The sequence below is a fragment of the Biomphalaria glabrata genome, chromosome 15 (genome assembly GCF_947242115.1).
Source record: "Biomphalaria glabrata chromosome 15, xgBioGlab47.1, whole genome shotgun sequence".
NCBI classification, from domain to species: Eukaryota; Metazoa; Mollusca; class Gastropoda; family Planorbidae; genus Biomphalaria; species Biomphalaria glabrata.
The window spans coordinates 16,317,136-16,338,435 of record NC_074725.1 but is presented as its reverse complement, the minus strand read 5'-3'; the positions used below and the strand labels follow the sequence as shown (position 1 = coordinate 16,338,435).

The following is a 21,300-nucleotide window of genomic DNA, read 5'->3' as shown; positions in this document are numbered from 1 at the left end:
GGGGGGGACGGGAAATAAATTTAGCGTTTAAAATAATGATAACTAAGTATAAAATGATAACATCGTTTAGAAACTGCAAGTTGGTTTACACTGATTGCTTAGTGCCAATCAAAATCTGACGTTTCAATTCTGTTTTCTTCTTTACTGATGGTCCTTGTAATAAGACCACGTATGATACTTAATCGAGTTTAAATCAAACCATGCGTGTCTATCAAGGTACGATTAAGTTCGAATATTTAGTTCTATCATTTCTTGATCGGCAAAAATTTTATGCAACGTTAAAAATTATTTACATCTATTATTTTTCATGTAATTAAATTGTATAAATAAACTGTCCCAATTCCGATAATTACATGTCCAGCACTTTTTGTCGTAAAAAAAGGAAATATTTCTATTTTAAAAACATGCAGAACTACGGAACTATAAAATAAAAATAAAAATATTCAATGTATATATATATAAATCGTTATTCAGAAAAAAAAGCCTGGTATAAATTGCCTTTTTGTTAATATTTTCAGTTTTAAAAAGCTTTTTTTCGATATCATTTACAGTTTGAATGGTTCAGCTCTGTAGTAATTCTACATCTTTGTTGAATTGATCTTCCAAAGAGAAAGGAAACGTTCCGGATGTTGGAAAAAAAAATTAAAGGGATAAAACTCCTACTACTATCTCTTCTCCGCAGTGACTTCTCCTCGGGCTCGCTATAGTTAGATGACTATGTCTTCAACCACAAAAATGACTAAATTGGCAGCTGTTTTCCAAACATAGTGACCTTTACAGTTGAGGTTGGAGCCAGATGTGACGTCCACTTTTAGGAGGGACGCAAATTGTCAGACACTGGATGCCGCGACTGAAATATCAACGACTGTGGAAACTGGAGTAAAAAAAAAAAGTCTGGGAAATCGAGTTTGCTAAAAAAAAATTATTGGTCCCTCTGTGGACTAAACCGATAGACTGGGTTGTTGACAATAGTTGTACATTTTTAAAATAGTTCTTGATTTGGTGTTTACAATATATTGGTGACATAATTATGCAGTAAACACTAGAAAATAGTAAAGGTGTTTAGTAGACTATAGACTTTTGAGTTTTCAATGAAATCTACATATGGTTAGACCTTTTACTTTTTTGGTAACCTTCAGATAGTATGCAAAGACTAATTGAAAAAGGGGGTGGGGTATACAAATTTGTTATAATTTGTTACAAAAGGGAGCTGGGTCGGAAGATCTGTTAAGTAGCAAAACAACAAAAAAAATGAAATAACCCAACTTTTTTTTAGATCATTTTGTCATTTTAACTCTATTGTTTATGTTTTTTATGTTATCACAGCGTCTAGACTCTAGAGCATACTGTTATAAACCTGGTGGTGGCACAGATGGTGGTAATGGTGTGTGTGTAGTCAGCCGACGCAAATCGCCCCAGGCCAACGCTAGACGAGCGGTCAACCTTGACGAGCTACGACGGTCAACCGAGACGAGTGTCAACATGAAGGTTCGAGTAGGATCGGCGTCGTGAACAGAGCTCAGGAGCGTCACGAGAGTTGTAGTCACCTGACCACCCAGAAACGTCGATCGGCGTTCTGTCCGGTTCTAGAAGGCCAGTAGGGACCCTATATAAGAGCGGAGGTGTCGCAATCAAGACGGTCGAGAAAAGGGGCTCAATACAGCAAGGTTCACGAGAGAAAGCTCACGACAGGGGCTCAGAACGAACACAGTTCAACGGTGTGGTTCTGTACGGAGCATTACGACGGTTCAGTGCGGAGTACTGTCAAGTACAGTTGAGACGACTGGCGTCTTGATCTTGGTCTGCGATCGAGTCCGACACAACGAGCCTAGTGTGTGAAGTCAGTCCTGAACTGTTGAACCCAGTGCAAGCCCGAAACGAGACGGAGAGGCCAGTGCAAGAGTTGATACGGCGGTACGGCTATTAACAGGAGAGATATTTGTACAGTGTACGTGTTGCCAATTGTACAGTATTGGCTGTTATTTATTCAACTATTAAAGTGTTACGTTACTTTGGAGCCCTGAGTTGTCAAGTTCTTTAAGTTGGTGGTGTATGGTGCAGTTTGCAGAGAGCCTGGATAGTGAGATTCGTAACAATACTTTTAAAGTGCTTTATACATTTAAATTATTATTATTAGTAGGTGTAGAGTGTAGACCGTACAGTGGCCCCTTGACTTTCACGGGTCCCACTTTCGCGAAAGGGCTATACCACCGGTTTTCAAAATATATTAATGAAAACTATGCCGCATTTTATTTTAACATCACGGGTTTACTGGTGGCGCCTAATGTATATTTACAGTACTGGGGTAAAAAAATTGAATACGACATCGATACGCCGAATGATTAAATAGGCCTACTTGTCCCATCACTTTCAAAGATAATTTAATAGAAAATGTAATTTGGGAAAATGATAACTAATAAATAATTTTTTTCTAAAATTGAATTTTCTTGTTATTTTACTCTAGCGCGGGGGTGTCGCAACTATTTTAGTTGCATAGTAAATATGTTCTCAATTTAATAGCGCCGTTTTCATCAATAGGTGATGACGTCATTCGCGTTATTTTGTTCTTGTGTACTATTGTTCTCTGCCCTTGTCACTTCGGCGTAAATTTGCTTATGACGTCAAATTTTTCTTCTTGGTCGTTTGGTACATTCACTCCATCTTGCTCTGTAGAGCCAAGCTGTATCTTTGGAGTCCTTGAATTCTCCATGTGTCTTCGGTACTGGACAGCCTTAGCGTTGGCCTTGGTGTATATTCTTGTAGGATTATTTGACCCCTGTTTAGGGTGAGTTTTATTTCATATTGTAAAGTTATTTTAATTTGGATTCGGTAGTATTCGTATTTTGTAATTAGATTAGAGGATTAGAAGAACCTGTTATTTGTCTTTCTATAGGGTCTCAGGTTTCAGGACTGAGGTTTCAAGTCTCAGGTTTCAGGACTCAGGTTTCAAGTCTCAGGTTTCAGGACTGAGGTTTCAAGTCTCAGGTTTCAAGTCTCAGGTTTCAGGTCTCAGGTTTCAAGTCTCAGGTTTTAGGTCTCAGGTTTCAGGTCTCAGGTTTCGTTTTAAGTTTCAAGTTCTAGATTGCAGATTTCTATATTCAGACTTGTGTTACATTGTGATGTTGTGAGTTTTGGTTCTACTCTGAACTTTGATTCTTCGTCGTGGGTGAACATTCGTCTTGGCTAGAAAACACTTGTGATACCTTGAACAATTTACTGAAGTGAATGTCCTTTTACAGAATCTTTGTTTTGGAATGAATTATTGTAAAGACAATACTATCGGATACCATATCACAAGGTGGTTATCATTGTATTTGAAATATTAATTCAGTACTTAATGGAACTAGACTATGATTTAGTAATTTCTCATATCATACTATATGTACTTTTATTCATTTATCATACCACTAGACATATGTTACCCGCGACCCGCGGGTCTTTATTTGCGCATTACTGTCGATATAGTCACTGAGAGTGTTTTGTAAACAATTAAACGAAATAATAATGTAATAAGTAAAGCGAATGTGTCAATGTAAAAATAGTGTGAATGAAGCCATCAAATCAGAATAGCTATAGGCTTCAATCCATTTTTTTAAATTAAAACATTTGCTTGTAGGCCTACATATATTTGATTAAAATTTGAGATGAATAGACTTAATTTTGTATGTTCGTGTGTTACAGTATAAAGTAGATCTTGAGGTAGACATAGATCTAAATCTACACTAATCTAGAGTTAAAAATTGGCTTTAATAGACTATTGAGTTCATTCTGTGCTGAGCATGCGTGAACTTTTTTTCATGAATGAATATAGGCCTATCTCAACACGGCTACGCAGCTTTAGCGAACAGCGAACGAATATATTGAAAATGCTTTAGAAAAACAAATTTGAATGTTAATTTGATTAAAATATGAAATGAATGGACAATAATTAGTATGTTTATGTGTTAATGGAACTAGACTATGATTTAGTAATTTCTCATATCATACTATATGTACTTTTATTCATTTATCATACCACTAGACATATGTTACCCGCGACCCGCGGGTCTTTATTTGCGCATTACTGTCGATATAGTCACTGAGAGTGTTTTGTAAACAATTAAACGAAAAGAAGTTTTATCATCTTAGAGTTCAATAAAAGTTTTAGACCTAGGCCTAGGAATAGACTCAGTAGAGAGATGTGTTAATGTGTAACCATTTGGTAATGTCCAATGAAATAATGTTCGCCATGAAATCTGTAGTCACAGATATCAGGAACTAATTTATGTAAAAAATGCTTTTGGGTAATCTAGTGGATTGGATTTAGATGTATGTTAAACGTAGCTAATGATCCTTTCACGTTATTTCTCTTTCGCTACGAAAATAAAATTAGTTTTGCGAAAATGGGTTTACCCGAAGTCGATACATTCTTATCTATTAAAAACGAAAAGAGCGATAGCTTTGTTAAATGAATGGGATTATAAAGTGAACAATTAAACGAAATAATGTTTAGTACGCAATTCATGAATGAATATAGATCTAGGCCTATCTCAACTCGGCTTCGCAGCTCTAGTGCGTGTCTGTAGCTTTAGAAAACCAAATTTGAATGTTTATTTGATCAAAATATGAAATGAATGAACTTTAATTAATATGTTTATGTGTTAAAGTATAAAACTATCTGTGCGAAGAGAAGTTTTATCATCTTAGAGTTGAATTAGAGTTTTAGATCTAGGGATGGGATTATAAAGTAAACAATTAAACGAATTAATATTTAGTACGAGATTCCTTACGGAATTGTCTAATGAAAGAATGTTCGTCAGGAAATCTGTAATCACAAAAAGGAACTAATTAATGTAAAAAATGCTTTTGAAACACCAAATTGAAGGTTAATTTTATTATATAATGAAATCAATGGATCTTCTTTTTGTCTTTTCATGTGTCAAAGTAAAAAAACTATCTGCGCAAAGTGTATTTCTTAAAATTAGATCTAGGTCTAAATCCTTTCTATCTTTTCTCATGTCAACATTGTAGACATGGCCTAGATCCATAAAATACTATAGCTGTAATAGAGTGGGACAACTTTATTTTTTTTGAGGGTCTTAAGTTTGTTTTAGGGCTACAATACATACACTACGGTCTAAGTTGGTACCCAAGGAACATTCCTGCCTAGTTTATCAAGATTGGTCAAGCGGTTTTGATGTCTATAAGTAACATACATACATACATACATACATACACCACACATTCTACTTTATAATATAGATTAGTGATATGTCATTTAATTAATTTTTTTTTTTTGGGGGGGGGGGTCTATGAACTAGTTTTGTGTTTTACGCGACTAGCGGTCAGGAATGTTGTGTGTGTGGAAGACGTCGTGCCTTTGTTTCTTTGACTTCCTCTAGCTACTGGTTCTTTCTGTACTACTGTGTCCACGTTGTGCCTTTGTTTCTTTGCCTTCCTCTAGCTACTGGTTCTTTCTGTACTACTGTGTCCACGTTGTGCCTTTGTTTCTTTGCCTTCCTCTAGCTACTGGTTCTTTCTGTACTACTGTGTCCACGTTGTGCCTTTGTTTCTTTGCCTTCCTCTAGCTACTGGTTCTTTCTGTACTACTGTGTCCACGTTGTGCCTTTGTTTCTTTGCCTTCCTCTAGCTACTGGTTCTTTCTGTACTACTGTGTCCACGTTGTGCCTTTGTTTCTTTGCCTTCCTCTAGCTACTGGTTCTTTCTGTACTACTGTGTCCACGTTGTGCCTTTGTTTCTTTGACTTCCTCTAGCTACTGGTTCTTTCTGTACTACTGTGTCCACGTTGTGCCTTTGTTTCTTTGACTTCCTCTAGCTACTGGTTCTTTCTGTACTACTGTGTCCACGTTGTGCCTTTGTTTCTTTGCCTTCCTCTAGCTACTGGTTCTTTCTGTACTACTGTGTCCACGTTGTGCCTTTGTTTCTTTGACTTCCTCTAGCTACTGGTTCTTTCTGTACTACTGTGTCCACGTTGTGCCTTTGTTTCTTTGCCTTCCTCTAGCTACTGGTTCTTTCTGTACTACTGTGTCCACATAGTGCCTTTGTTTCTTTGACTTCCTCTAGCTACTGGTTCTTTCTGTACTACTGTGTCCACATTGTGCCTTTGTTTCTTTGCCTTCCTCTAGCTACTGGTTCTTTCTGTACTACTGTGTCCACGTTGTGCCTTTGTTTCTTTGACTTCCTCTAGCTACTGGTTCTTTCTGTACTACTGTGTCCACATTGTAATGGCTACGGTGTATTGTCAACTGTTCTGACAGGATTAGAATTTAGTATTTGTTTCGGGAATAAGGGGAAAGTTTTACTTAGCGACAAGTGACGTGACAGATCTTTAAAAAACAAGAACGTTCTAAGTTACGCTATAAACAAGACGCTTTGTGTAGAACATTAGGAATAACCAGTAGTAGATATACGGCTTTACTAAAAGACATTAGACGGATCCCTTCTTAAGTATTAAAGTGTTTATTGTTTAACACCATCGTCGACTCCATTTATCGATTGTTGACCTTTCGTCGGTGTTCATGTTCAGCATTGAGTTCGGTGTTACCTCATTTAGATTTGTTCCTATTTCAAGTTCTCATCACTGCGGAAGAGCACAACACAACTACTGAGCCCGACTTTGGAGCCGTGATTGAGCCAAGTCTTGATTAGTGTAGAGAAATGTGTAGTGTTGAAAACCCGCTTCATTACCCCTGGCTTAACATGTAATACCCAGTGGTCTAGTAAAAGCTATTTTAGACAGTGGACAAAGAAAATCAAGATTAAAGACGTCAAAAACTTTACTGTTATATTTTTGACATTTCCCTTAGCATTAAAGATTTCAAACAATGATCGCTGTTTGTGTAATTATTGGGTATTGGTATTATATGAATGGTAAAAGATTTTATCAAGTACTGTAATACTACGATATTTTCAAAGCAAATAGTAACACAATAATACCAATGTAGGCACTTTTATTAAATAAAAAAATAACACAATGTAACAATAATGTAACAAGTTAATAATATAATGCCATCAAAAGAAAGGATAAAATATTAATGATTAAAGTTTAATGAAAGTTACAATATAGGGCTTCGTTGTAATAAATGGTGATAAAGAAATTGAAATGAATAAGGCAAGTCAAATAATAATCAATCTAACGAGACCTGATTAACTCTAGCAAGGAAAAGACAAAGTGGACATGTGTATGAAGGCATCAGCACAATCTTTACTTGTTTTCAGTATGAGGCTAGGATCGAAGTAGCAAAGTGTTATGGAGCATACAATCCTGTAGTCAAGTTGCATCCACTTCAGAAGTCAGGAAATGAAGGTATGATTTGACCCCCATTTGTTAAGTTTACTTTGTAACCATGACAACTGATTTCGACTACGTTTGGACGCCCTTTTACAAATAAGATTTGATTGAATTAATTTCTAGCCTAAGCTTTCTGTGATAAAAGTCTGTGGATTACGGCGAACATGGTTTAATTCGAGAGCCTACTAGGCAGCATTGTATATATATATATTGGATAGCCTACTATAGTGAATCACATAGCTCAAAGCAAACATTTACTTCCACTATTGAGGTAGTTAAAAAGTCAAAGTAATTTTATGATTGTTGCCTGTTTATGTAGGAGTGATGTGCCATTGTCTTATACCTTTTAAAGACAATGAATGTAGTTAAACTAATTCATATTTTATAAATGGTCATTTACAATAATTGAATCACACAAAAAAAAAGAAGAAGAAATTGATTGTTAATATCACTTCTAACAAGAAGTGAAGATTTTTTTAAAAAGTAGAAGACTGGCTTAATTGTCAGAACATCTCATTTCAAAGAGTCTCTAATTAAATTTAGAAATAATTTTAAATATTTGTGAGATTCAAACTTCAAATAAAAAATGTTGCTTAGAAGACAGAAACTTACTGAAATGTAAAGGGCATGAATTTAAAAACTATATTGAAAATAAAATGTTATTGCTGAAGTTCAAGAAGCTAACATGAAATAGCCAGACACAATGGACGATCTTCAATTGTAATGTAGAATGGTTGGATACAATCTGTAATAAATGTCTTACAATATGTATAGCATTATGAGAACAAAAAAAGAAATAATGAATCCATGAACATTAAATCTAAAAACAAGAAAACTATCAAAAATACTGTAAAAAAACAACAACAAAAATGTATTTAGCGTCGTTGTATCAAACGTTTGGATCAGTCATGTAAGTAAATGTGTTATACATCTAGACTAACAGTAATGAATCTGTGCGCTTAGAAATATGTTTATCAATATGTTTTTAGCGCTATCTGGTGACTTTTGCTTTCTCAATACGCTGGGATCCTATCACTTGTCTGGACCAGTTGGAAAAGGATGGGGGGGGGGGGAGGGAAAGAGTCAATAGACTATGTGTGATCCCATTGAAATACTTTAATACAAAAATTGTTGTAACGACTTGAATTCAAGCTCGTTGGCTCATGCCTATCTATGGCTCCTCAATCCAACAAGCTAACCACTCTTCTATGAAAAAGTTTTTATAATTACATAGTGTTAGTTTCAAACTTTAAAGTGGCCGCCTATTTCTTTCTTTCAAAGTGGCCACCTATTTCTTTTTACATACTTTAAAAAATCAAGTACAATTTCTTTCCCCTTTTCGATATCCAACAACATGATTGATTGCCAAAAGTTAATTAGCTAATTTGTTTTTTCTTAAATTGATTCTTGTGTTGGTAAAAGAAATAATAGTGCAAAATTTCAGCTTGATGCGAGATTGGGTATTCGAGAAATAAAGTGTACAAACTTTTTACTATACGAGGATATCCTCTGCTCGAGTATAAAATTGCTCTGAAATAACTTTATATATTTTTAAAAGGTGTTTTCTTTTTGGTCTGAATGAGGGAGAATGATCGGTTGTGGCTCGAAGGGGTGAGCCTATTGAGCTGGGGGATGATGTTTTTGTTTTGCTCGCTCTGTCTGCATGGTACACATTGTGTACACGTTAGTTCTCCCACATCCCATTCAGGGGTCAAGTTCACATTTATTTTACCTATCAAAGTTTAAATCGATATTAAAAAATTAACTGATTATTCAATTAATTATTGGTAATTTATTTTTTTCGTTTGATATTGTAAAGGGGGAAATAAATTCTATAGTTATACATGTGGAGATCTTCCCCTAAGATATGCATATTTTTTAAAACGTATTTTTGTATTTTTGCTTTATTATTGCTGCTGCTTAATTCTCAATCTGCCACAAAATGAATTATAGTATGTAAATACCAACTGCACTGCTACCTGGGCCAGATTTACCCATAGTGTAGCTAAGCTATAGCTTAGGGCCTCAATCAGACTTTTAGCTCTAGCATTTAATCTCTGGATATAGCTCATAAAGCTTAGGGTCTTTAAAGTCTAAATATGGCACTAATGCCCTTTGTAATTGTGCATTTAACTTTGGTGCGTAACGTGAAAGAGACATCTACAGAACTGTCAAGTCTTTACAGATGTGTAATAGGTTTGTAGTCGTTAGTGTTTGTGCATGTTTTTAAGTGTGTTTATGCGTGTGTACATGTGGGTGTGTATCTGTGTATGTGTGTGCTTCTTACACGAGATAAGTTCAACTTTTAGTAGAACGATGCTTGTCGCAGTGCACATCCTTTCATGGTGACAATAGGTATATACATTAGTCTAAGTTCATTAAATTGGAACACCTAGTGGTAGACCCCCCCACCCCTTCCAGTATCCACTCTTTTTCTATGTCAGCAGCTCACTTATCTGATCAAGTCACCTCCATTTATATCTAAAAAAAAAAAAAGGAATGGCTACACAAGTCTAGCTTACGTTAGTTACAGAAAGTAGAAATACGTGACGTCACATCTTCTCTACCATGCTCCCGTCAAACGAGATAACTGAAGCGGCCGAGTTCTCGTCACGTGACAATGACGTCATGGATTAAAAAGTACATAGAAAATGCTTGTTATTGTTTCTTTTCTTTTCTATTTCCAGCTGTGACCTCCGACTGGGTGTTAAGAAAGGACGTCACCGCCCGTATTGATGACGATGGTGGGGTCGTTGAGGCAATCGTAGATGGGGTTCTCAATGCCCATGGCGTCGTCAAACTTGACCGCCTCGTCCCCGGGCGCTGCGAAGGCTATGGTGTAGAAGTCGGAGGGGTTGTCCTCAATCAGCCTGTTGTGACGTGGCTTGTACTTGTAGCGTCTGAAGAAGTTTCGAGAATGTAAAACAAAAGGTAATTCAAAGAAATGGATGAATTTTTTTGTTGGAATGAATATTATTAGAAGAAATAATTTTAAAGTTTTTTGTTTTTTTAAATGTCTCAATGTATTTCTGACTAGATTTTCATTTAATCCTCCCTTTAAGTGAATTTTAACTATGCTCTAATATGCCCTCTTTCTGAAAATGGGGCGTGATTAAAACTAATAAGGTTTATGGCCGTTTCTGCTACGCTTATTTGGATTCTTATGCAAATTTCAACAACCATGACAACTCTAGAGATAAAAGAAATAGATCAATCAAAGTGGTTTGAGTAATTCGACAATTCGAACAAATGGGAAGTCCAAGCTAGTGCCTTGATAAACACATTATAATGTAGCGAAATATGATTATAGCAATAGACTAGACTTACTAAGTTCGTACTTCTAAGATTCCTGAAATAAAAATCAGAGTCTTCAAAGATTATCTCTACCCAAACAATGGACCATAGTAGAGTTATTCAAATACTTAAGTTAAATGTCCCATTTCAGACCTTGCGATAAATGAGGCAATATGCTGTAAGGTCAACTGTTTCTTTGTCTAACGGTTAACGAATGTGCCATATGGCCAGAATAACGACCAACCGTATTTACTTTCACCAACTAAAGCCACGCATCCATTAGAGTTTGGTGGACTCAGTGGTGCCATAAAAATCCCGAAATTCAAAATCCCATTCTTCACCCAGATTCTAACCCAGGACCTTAGATTTGGAAGTCAGGCGTTTAACCACTCAGCTAAAAACTTGAACGGGACTAGTGACGCTTTGACTTAGTTGGGTTGGAGGCTTCTTAGAGACAGAAAATCAGTTAGCGATAGGATTCTATAGGGTAAAGACGTGTTTTATTGATAGAGACATAGACTGTGGCCTTTTCATGGATTAAATACTATTTAATTGTTCATCAGTGTTGAGGATCTTTCTACCAGTTAAAAGTGATGTGTTCAGTGTGTGTTGTAAGTTAATTGCACTGTAATACGCCCAAACAAGAAACTCATACATTAGCAGAGTAAACTGTCATAATCTGACAGGCATCACCAGTTGACTACAATACAGACTGTCATTGATCACAGTTATCTGTTCCCGAGAGACTATAAACAAAGTTAACAGTGCAGTGTTCCGTTTGAGCACAATGCTTGTACATTCTTGGATTTAAATTTGTTTTTTAACATATGTAGAGTTTCAACCTCCGCCAAAAAGCACCTAGAGTGTAGGAAAGGTCTACTATTATTCGCCTTAGTGAGATGCAAGTAGAAAGGCAGTGGGGTTATTACTACTCTTGGTCATTTCAAAGCCCCAATACCCACACGGGGGAGTCACGCCACAGAGTGGAGGTTTGGATTCCTTCTCCTAGATGGGTTTCATCTTGATATAGTCCAATCTTATCTTCAATGGATAAACTAGTGTCAGTTGTGATTTAGTTGCAAGTCTCACCTCCAAGTGACAACAGCTACTATCACAACGACTACCGCTACCAACAAGATCACGGCGCCAATGATGACACCAATGAACAAGGGAGACATTCTTTGCTCTGAGGAGAAAAACAATGGGAATGTTAATAAAGTGCTACAAATTGTTTAGATTAGATCTACGTCAATTAGTATGATTGGAAAATGTGTGGGAAAGTGTGAGGGAAAGTGTGATGGGAAAATGTAAAAGAGAAGTGTGAATTAAGTGTAATGGGAAAGTACAAGAAGTGTGATGAGACGTGTGCGGTATAGTGAGATGTAAAGTATAAGGTAAAGTGTGCGAAGAAGTTGAAGGAAAAGTGGGAAAAAAAGTGTGAGGGGAAAAGTGTGAAAGAATAGGTGAGAAGAAAAGTGTGAGAAGTTTAAAAACAAAAAGTGCGGAGACAAGTGTAGGAAGATGTATACTTCATGGAAGAGCAGGTTTTACAAAAAAGACTTAACTAAGGGAGACAACCAAACAGTTGTTCAATGAGCTACAATACTAAACAGGGTGTAATGACACAAGATGCGTAGAAGTTGATGTGAATCGGGTTTTTCCTAAGTAATGTGACGAGTAAGAACAGAGTAGGATAATGAACAAAAAAGAATAACGGACAAGACGCCTAAGAGGACGACGCTAGGCTAGCGACGACAGAGGACTGTGCCCTTTTTATTGTTTATTAAATTGTTGAAGTTATCAGCCTGCGTTATTAAGTATATTCTTGATTCATTCTGTTGTTGTGTCATATGGACTCGCATGCACCAGTAACATATATATACTCATCAACAAAATAGACCATCAACAGATGTGGCGACCCACGACGGCCAGGGCGTCATTTTGATCTACAATCTAGTTAACTTCGTGTTATGGATATATCTATCTACAATTCTACACTTGGCGAAGTACACTGGAGAAGTACTGGATTAACATTCGTTTATTTCTACTAGATCTACCCTACGTCTGTGCTAATTATCTGGACTGCAGCTGGATTTTGGCATCTTTGTTCCAGTGGATCTAGACTTTCTATTAGAGAAAATTCGAAACCGTTACCAGCGTCTAGCTTTGTCAGCCATGTTGGATATTTTTAGATTGAACTTGGATCTATATTGACTAGATCTATATCTATTGTGTCTGAATCCAGAACTATTTCGTCCGTTGAAGTGATTTAGGGCAGTCCGTCGTCAGTATACCTCTACCTATATACCTCAAGAGTGAAGATACCTCATTTTGTCAGGTTTATCTGTTTATTGTGAGTACGGAAAGTCATCTGAGTCTACATATCTAGTATCTACAAGCTGACCGTTGGATCGAGTCACCTTGTCAGGTTTGTTTTTCAAGCTATTAATTGACTGTTGCAGTGTTGCTGAGCTTGGAATCTAATCTACACACGAGTGATGGTATACCCTACTACCACACTGCGTGACCATCTAATCAACTTGTAAAGTTGACTAATTTATATTCATCAAAAGAGAGAGTTAGACTTAGTCATTTTTTTTACCTCTCTTGAGACAGCACCACCAGCTTGTCTCAGTATTGACTTATGTTCCTGACCTGAAGACAGAAGCCAGCACCAACAGATCATCAAGTGGAACCGGAACCTTGGAACCTGACCAGAGGACTTTATCTGAGAACCGTACCATACCGTGGCAGCACCAGGAGAGATTGGCCTAACTCAGTACTGCCTGTCGAGTAGCCATTGTGGGAACACACCTTGCCTTGCCTAAGACAAAGACAGTGGGGAACTTGTGTGGAACTGACCGTGGTAGCTCCGTGGACTGAACAAAGGGGATCTAACTAAAGATAAGTTTATTTTTTCTCTCCATTATTATTAAATTAAGTCTATTAGGGACAGTAGATCTTTGTTAAGAGCAGGTTGCCTGATAAGGGCGTCATTATAGGACACATTAGAAAGTGGACCTGCTCCATTTAATAAAGTCTCGATGATTGTTTAGATTGTCTTGTTTTGTTCGTATCCACGTACATTTTATTTTTTTTTAGAAGTCAAGTGAAGTTATCTTTATTTGTCTCTTTCAGTGTATACTTCCTCTAAAAAGTCTCATCTCATTAGAATAGATTTATTTTTTTTGTGTCTTATTACGTTTATTTTACACTATTCTTATTATATATTAGTAATTTTATCTTAAGTAGATAAGGTAAGCCACGTTTAATCTAGATTATAAATTCTAGATTGTTTCCAGGTATTAACTAAATTGTTATACCTATGAGAGCCTTAGATCTATTTTATCCTGAGGACAACTGAGTCTAAGGAGTAATTATTTATATATAGATCTTTTGTCCCGATTAATCGGTTGACATTATTTTATAGATGTGTTTAAACACAGTCTAATTGGTCAGAATAAAATTTTTTGTCAGTATCACTGGATTGTGATTTACTGTTGGAGGTATAATATTGATTTATCTATTTGAAGTTGTATTGAAGTTGTATTGAATCTAGACTAGTGACTAGAATAGTCCTAGGGGTATTTATTGGCAAGAAGTAAGTCCATTGAATTAAGTATTGAGGTATTGATAAAAGTATATATGATATTTGTTTATGTGGCCTAAAGTAAGTCCACTGAATTAAGGTGATATAAAATTTTGAGTTGTATTCAAGTATTGTGGCTGTGAGTAAGTCCACTGAGGTAATATTTGTTAATATAACATTGAGCAAAGGTATTTAAATATATATATATTACAAGAAGTATTTGAAAGAGTTTTTGTGAAAACTAAATTGTGATATTTAGGCCAATAGGGAGGCTATATCAAAACTATATTGAGACATTGTTTAAAATAAAATAAGCATAATGGCAACAGCTCCAAACTTTGATTATATGGAGACTTTTCGCCAGCAAATTATTGCTGAGGCTAAACAGCTAGAACTTAAAGGAAAGGACCTAACTGGCTATGTACAGCAAATGGTGACAATAGAGAGAGATAGAATAGATAAGATAGAAATGGAAAAGAATAAACTAGAAACAGAGCGTAGAGAGAAAGAAAAGGATAGGGAAGCACAATTAATAAAAGAAGAAGCAGATAGGAAATTACAATATGATTTAGAGAAATTGAGAATTGAAGCTAAACAAAATAAACAAAAAGTTAATAGCAATAATACTAATGATAGATCTAATACTAATACTACCAATGCCCCAGACAATCACATTGAAACCAATAATAGTAATAATCACACAAACAACACTAATATTTCAAGTGATAACAACCATTGGTTGAGGAAAAAACTACAACCCTTTCAGGAGGCTAGAGATTGTATTTCAGACTACCTAAAGAGATATGAAATTAAAATGGTTAATTGCAATATAAGGGAGGAAGAGTGGTCTCAAATTTTGTTAGACTTTGTACAAGGGCAAGCTCTTACAATTTGTCAAAACCATAATCATACTGTACAAAATAGCTACCAAATTTTAAAAAAGGAATTGCTGAATGCATATGGACACAATGCCAGCACATTCAGAAAAAAATATTTTGAAAACACACCTTCCAATCAGATAGAACCACAAACCACTATAAATTTGGAAAAAGACTATTTTAATAAATGGCTGGGATTTGAGAAGATTGACAGTACCTTTGAGGGATTAAAAAATTTTATATTGCTTGATAATTTTATAGCTAAGTGTGACCCTCAATTACAATCATTTATCAAAGAAAGGAATCCCAAAGTTTTGGATGATGTTACTGAGATAATAAGAACATATAAAAATGCCTATCCCAACAACCTTTTTTCATGTAAAGATAAAAAGAATATTGATCTAGTGGGATATACACAGGAAAACAATGAAAGAAGTAGAAATAGAAGTAGGGATAGCCAACATTTTAGATATAGCAATAGTAGAGATAGGTCAAACAACAGGGAGGTTACATGTTATAGATGTGGGAAAAAAGGACATATGGCTATGAGATGCAGGGGAACACAAAACAGGTCAAACAGTAGGAATAATTATAATAGATCAGGTAGTACACATAATTACAATAGGACAGATAGTAGAAATAATTACAGAGCAGACAGTAGGAATAGGTACAGCAATTACAACAACAATTACAATAATAACACATACAATAGGAGTAAAAGCAGGGAATATAAAAATAGAGATTCTGACAGAGTGTTTTTTGTTAGGGAAAATAAAAACAATTTTGCTTTCTACCCAGCTTTTATTAACAATGTTCCAATAAAGGCAATCCGAGATAGTGGCTGTAACACACTCGTGGTTCGGGCTGATCTCATTGAGGCGCAATATTATAGGGGATATACAAGGAAAGTGGAGTTGGCAGATGGCAGTATAAAGGAATTTAAAGTATTTAAAGTGTTTATTGAGACACCTTTTTACACTGGCCATTGTGAGGGAGTAGCCATGCCTAACATGAGACATGATATGTTGATTGGAAACTTAACAGGTTTGAAGGAATGTTCAAGACAGGAAATTGAAGCATGGGAAAAGAAATATGAAAGGTTACAGCAGAATAGGAATACTGAAACAGATAATTACATTAGTAATATGGTAATAACCAGATCTAAGAACAAGCCAAAACAAGAAACTCAGGAACTTATTGATATGAATGATGAAATAGTTAATGGTGAAGAAGATAAAGAGAAAGAGGTTGAAATACAAGGTCAAAAACAAGACGAAACGCAAGCAGAAAAACAGAAAGATGGAACTGAAGAAATGAAAACAGAAAAATTGAAAGGAATAAACAAATTGGCTCAAGAACAAAAACAAGATAACATCATTGGGAAAACATATGACAGAATTAGTGACAGGAGAAATAATAACCCAATGGAGAAATATGTCATAGAAGAAGGAATACTATTTAGGAAAACAAAAATAAATGATAGAGAAATAAAACAATTAGTCTTACCACAAAAGTATTGGAAGGATGTCATGATTTTGTCACATGACAGTAATTTAAGTGGACATAGAGGTATAAAGAAATGTTTTAGAAATTTAGCAACTCAAGTATTTTGGCCTAAAATGAAAGGAACCATATCAAAATACATAAGATCATGTGATATGTGTCAAAGAAGGGGACTTAAGGGTAAATTAGGTAAAGCTCCATTACAGTCAATGGATGAACCAAATAAACCATTTCAAAAAATAGCAATAGACATCATAGGACCTTTAACTAAAACAGAACATAATAATAAGTACATATTGACAATAGTAGACATGTTCAGTAGATATCCTGAAGCAGTGGTATTATCCAATATAGACACAGAAAATATTATTAATGCTTTAGATCAAAAGTTCATAGTCAGACATGGGATACCAAAAACATTACTATCAGACAATGCTTCTATGTTTACATCTGAGTTATTTAAAAGATGGATATTAAAATATGGTATAGAACACATTAAATCATCGCCATTCCACCCGGAAGCCAACGGGCTTTGTGAACGCCTTAACGGTGTTATAAAAAGATCCTTAGCTAAAATTGTAGAAAATAATCAGAAAAACTGGGATCAATATATTAATTTTGTTCTATTTTCTATTAGAAATAATATTCATGAGGCAACTCAATTTTCACCATATGAGTTAGTACATGGAAGGAAACCTAGGGATGAAATACAAATTTTTAAAGAAAGTTTGATCTTAAATAAAATAGAAAAGGAAAATGACAATGAAACAGCTTTAGATTTAAAACAAATATGGGCGGAAGCTTTTGAGAATAACATGAAATATAAAGAAACAGTATATGAGAACTTAAATGAAAAAAGAAAATTAAGAACATTGGAGGTAGGAGACAAGGTATTACTTTTGGTAATTGACTTAAAAAACAAATTAGGAAAACAGTGGAAGGGTCCATTTGTTGTTACAAATAAAACAAGTGAAGTAAACTATAAGATTAATATGAATGGAAAAATAAAAACATATCATATAAATAATTTGAAGTTATACAATGAGAGAAATGAAAATCAATTTCAAAATTTGGATACAGAAGTAAACAATGAAAATCAAACTCAAAAGTTAGATACAGAAACTGTGGAAAATGAAAATCAAGTAGATGAATGTTTAATTGTTTTAATCAATGAGGAAACTAATGAAAATGATATTAAAAATATTCCTATACTAGAAACTAAAGATAACCAAACATGGGAAAAACTGAATTTAGAAAATTTATCTCCAGAAAAAACAAAAGACATAATAAATGTAATCAGTGATTTTAAAGAAATTTTTTCCAGTTTGCCAGGAAAAACAAATATCATAAAGCATGACATAAAGTTAACTAGTGACAAACCTATTTTCATGAAGCCTTATAGGATTCCATTACACTTACAGGAAAAAATTAAAGATGAAATAGACAACTTATTAAAACTAGGAATAATAGAACCATCCAATTCAGCTTATGCTTCACCAATAGTTATAGCAAAGAAAAGGAATGGGGATATAAGGTTATGCATAGATTATAGACAGTTAAATAAGATAACTGAATTTGATCCTTACCCTATGCCTAACATTGATGACATATTACACAAATTGTCCAATGCTAAAGTATTTACAAAATTGGATCTGACAAAAGGATATTGGCAAATTCCTTTAACCAATAGAGCTAAACCTTATACTGCATTTATCACTCCTTATGGAATATTCCAATGGAACTTTATGAGCTTTGGGCTTATAAATGCTCCAGCTACCTTTAATAGGATGATGATGTCGGTTATAGGTCATAGAAAAAATGTAATCTGTTACTTAGATGATATATGCATTTTTCATGAGGATTGGAAAGAACATTTAAAAGGAATTAGGGAGATTTTTGAGTTAATTAAACAAAATGGTTTAACAGTTCAAGCAGAAAAGGTAGAGATAGGCTTAGAAGAAATCACATTTTTAGGACATAGAGTTAAAAATAATACTATCAGTCCCATTGAAGATAATGTAAAGAAGATATTAGAAATAGAAATACCAACAACACAAAAACAGATTAAATCAATACTAGGGATGATAAACTATTATAGAAAATACATACCAAATTTAGCAGAGATAGTTGATCCATTAAACCAGTTATTAAAGAAAGGACAGCCTAGAAAAGTGACTTGTAATAGAAAGTGTGTAGAAGCTATAGAGAAAGTTAAGCATATTTTTACTACAAATTTAATATTGAGATTACCAGATGTTTCTAAAATATTCTATGTCACTACTGATGCTTCTGGTAGTGCTATAGGAGGTTGTTTGATGCAACAGTATGATAAATTACACCCAATAATTTATGTAAGTAGGAAATTATCTGATACCGAGAAGAGATACAGTGTCATAGAGAAGGAGGCTTTAGCTGTTGTTTGGGTTGTAACTAAGTTGGAAAGCTATTTACTGGGAAACAAATTCATATTGTTATCTGATCACAGGCCTCTTAAGTTTATGCAAGAAAAAAGTATTAAAAATGGTAGATTATACAGGTGGTTTCTAATTTTACAAGAATATAATTTTCAATTGGAGGCTATTAGGGGAGAAATTAATATTGTAGCTGACATGTTGTCAAGAGTTACAGTGAGATAAACTGTTGTAAATAATGATTATTCATTTTGATTTGTTTATGCATGTATATATATGTATATGTTCTAGTCAATGGGTATGAATAAGTTGTTTATATATGGACTATATATATTTTATTTCCTTTAAAGGAAGATAACTCAGTAAAATATAAATTGGGAATTTTATTAAATCAAGGGAGATAATTATAAAATTTCAATAATTGAAGTCAAAGGTGTAAATTAAAGTAAGTATGATCATCTACAGTCATTATTTTTTTATATAATCATTATCATCCATTAGTAAAAGGCTAGGTCAGTTTGGAAATGGTAAGTGGAGAGAAAATATACTTATTGGTACCCAACAAAAAAGTTAAGTAGAATAATTTGGAAAGCTGTTTTGACACAAATATTACATTTTGTCTGACAGGAAAGGTTTGGTGTGATGTGAGGCGACCAGCCATGAACATATAGCCAATGACAGTATTTACTCTGAAAAACACTGTTTTATGTCTGTGGAATCGACAAAGGCATCGTCGTATGGGGACTGTATACATGTCTTGATGGACTTAGTACTATTAGTTGGTGAAACTATTACACTGTACTATACTATTTCATCGTCAATGACATGAGTGATGATTAGAACACTGTATACCGGATATTTTCTTACCAATAACTGTATTGGAACTGTACATATTGTTTTCTTGGTGTCAACATTCAACTACAGTGTGAACTTTGTGACATAGGAACATGGACAATTTTACCAGGAACTGATGAAGATGGGAAACATGATGATGTCCATCAAGATCAAGATATATGTTTGTTTTGTCTTTCCCCAAAATTTTGGCCATATATATTGTACAGACATGACAGTAGGGATAGTGTTTTAGACTGAAAAAAAAAATTGACAAAATTTTTTTTTTGATAAAGGGGGGAGGAAATATGTAATGACACAAGATGCGTAGAAGTTGATGTGAATCGGGTTTTTCCTAAGTAATGTGACGAGTAAGAACAGAGTAGGATAATGAACAAAAAAGAATAACGGACAAGACGCCTAAGAGGACGACGCTAGGCTAGCGACGACAGAGGACTGTGCCCTTTTTATTGTTTATTAAATTGTTGAAGTTATCAGCCTGCGTTATTAAGTATATTCTTGATTCATTCTGTTGTTGTGTCATATGGACTCGCATGCACCAGTAATATATATATACTCATCAACAAAATAGACCATCAACAAGGGCTAACCATACACTAAATGACACAAGAGTCCAAGCCTGAGTCCGTTGGACATGTTTGGAAACCGGACTTCGCTTACTTGTGTGCACCTCCAAATGGATCAAGAAAATGGCATGTTGTGTATATAGCGTCTAGAAGGTAAAGAATGATGACATCAATGTCTCATTGGCTTGACAGTTTCAGGCCTACAACAAGTGCAGCTTCCATTGCTCAAGAAACGTATCAATGTAGGCTTGGGAGGATGGAAAGATTAGATTTGGACTTGCCTATGTTTATTTGAGATTAACATAGACCACCGCGCCGCCATTGACGTCTGTCTTTAGACACATTTTTTTTAAAGCGAAGGCTTTAAGCTAAAATTATCTGACACTTATATCTAGTTTCTAACACTGTAAACCTAGACTAGCGTACCTCTCTCAATAGATTTGGCCACTGCAGTGCTGAGGTCTTGGTAAGAAGTAGATGTACTATCAACGGTAGCTAGGGAAAACAAGGTTTGAACAATGTTTTAGCATTTTATTCTGCACTTACATAGGTGGACAACCTCTGAAATTGGAAGCTAAATTAGATGAATACAGTCAACCAAACTAATATTTAAGGATGCATTCAAAAGTAGAAGCTTACTCAGTGGCGATATCCACGTGTGGGCATTTTTTTTAAATGTTATGCATATTAAACAAGAGTAAAACGAAAAAAAATATTTTTTAAGACATACCTCCTTTATATAACTCAGAGAGCGATTTGTTTGCTCTGAATAACTAATACAATTTAGATTTGTAAAAATGGAACTTTTAATACCTCATCCTATTACCGCCCCACCCTCCTTTTCCCCGAGAAGGAATCCTGGGTGAATGTATAGGTCTACTAGACTTTGCAATATTCCAATGATAGGCATTTAGAG

The 21,300-nt window shown here is 34.8% G+C and overlaps 1 protein-coding gene and 1 long non-coding RNA gene across 5 annotated transcripts in view; one reads left to right on the top strand and one right to left on the bottom strand.

The window, feature by feature from the left end:
* Positions 1 to 6,933: 6,933 nt before the first annotated feature.
* LOC106055707 (low-density lipoprotein receptor-related protein 4-like) overlaps positions 6,934 to 21,300 on the bottom strand; it is a 74,588-nt gene continuing 60,221 nt past the window's right edge. For all 4 annotated transcript variants that reach the window (XM_056012484.1, XM_056012483.1, XM_056012485.1 and 1 more), the window contains 3 exons: positions 20,811 to 20,879; positions 11,675 to 11,771; positions 6,934 to 10,191 (listed from right to left, as the gene is read on the bottom strand). In XM_056012484.1, the coding sequence (XP_055868459.1) occupies positions 9,999 to 10,191; positions 11,675 to 11,771; positions 20,811 to 20,879 (359 nt within the window). In that variant the 3' untranslated portion in view covers positions 6,934 to 9,998. The remainder of the gene's footprint in view (positions 10,192 to 11,674; positions 11,772 to 20,810; positions 20,880 to 21,300) is intronic.
* On the top strand, positions 12,205 to 20,291 carry LOC129923100 (uncharacterized). Its single transcript, XR_008775023.1, has 2 exons — positions 12,205 to 13,013; positions 19,594 to 20,291. It is a non-coding gene; the product is annotated as an uncharacterized LOC129923100 (long non-coding RNA).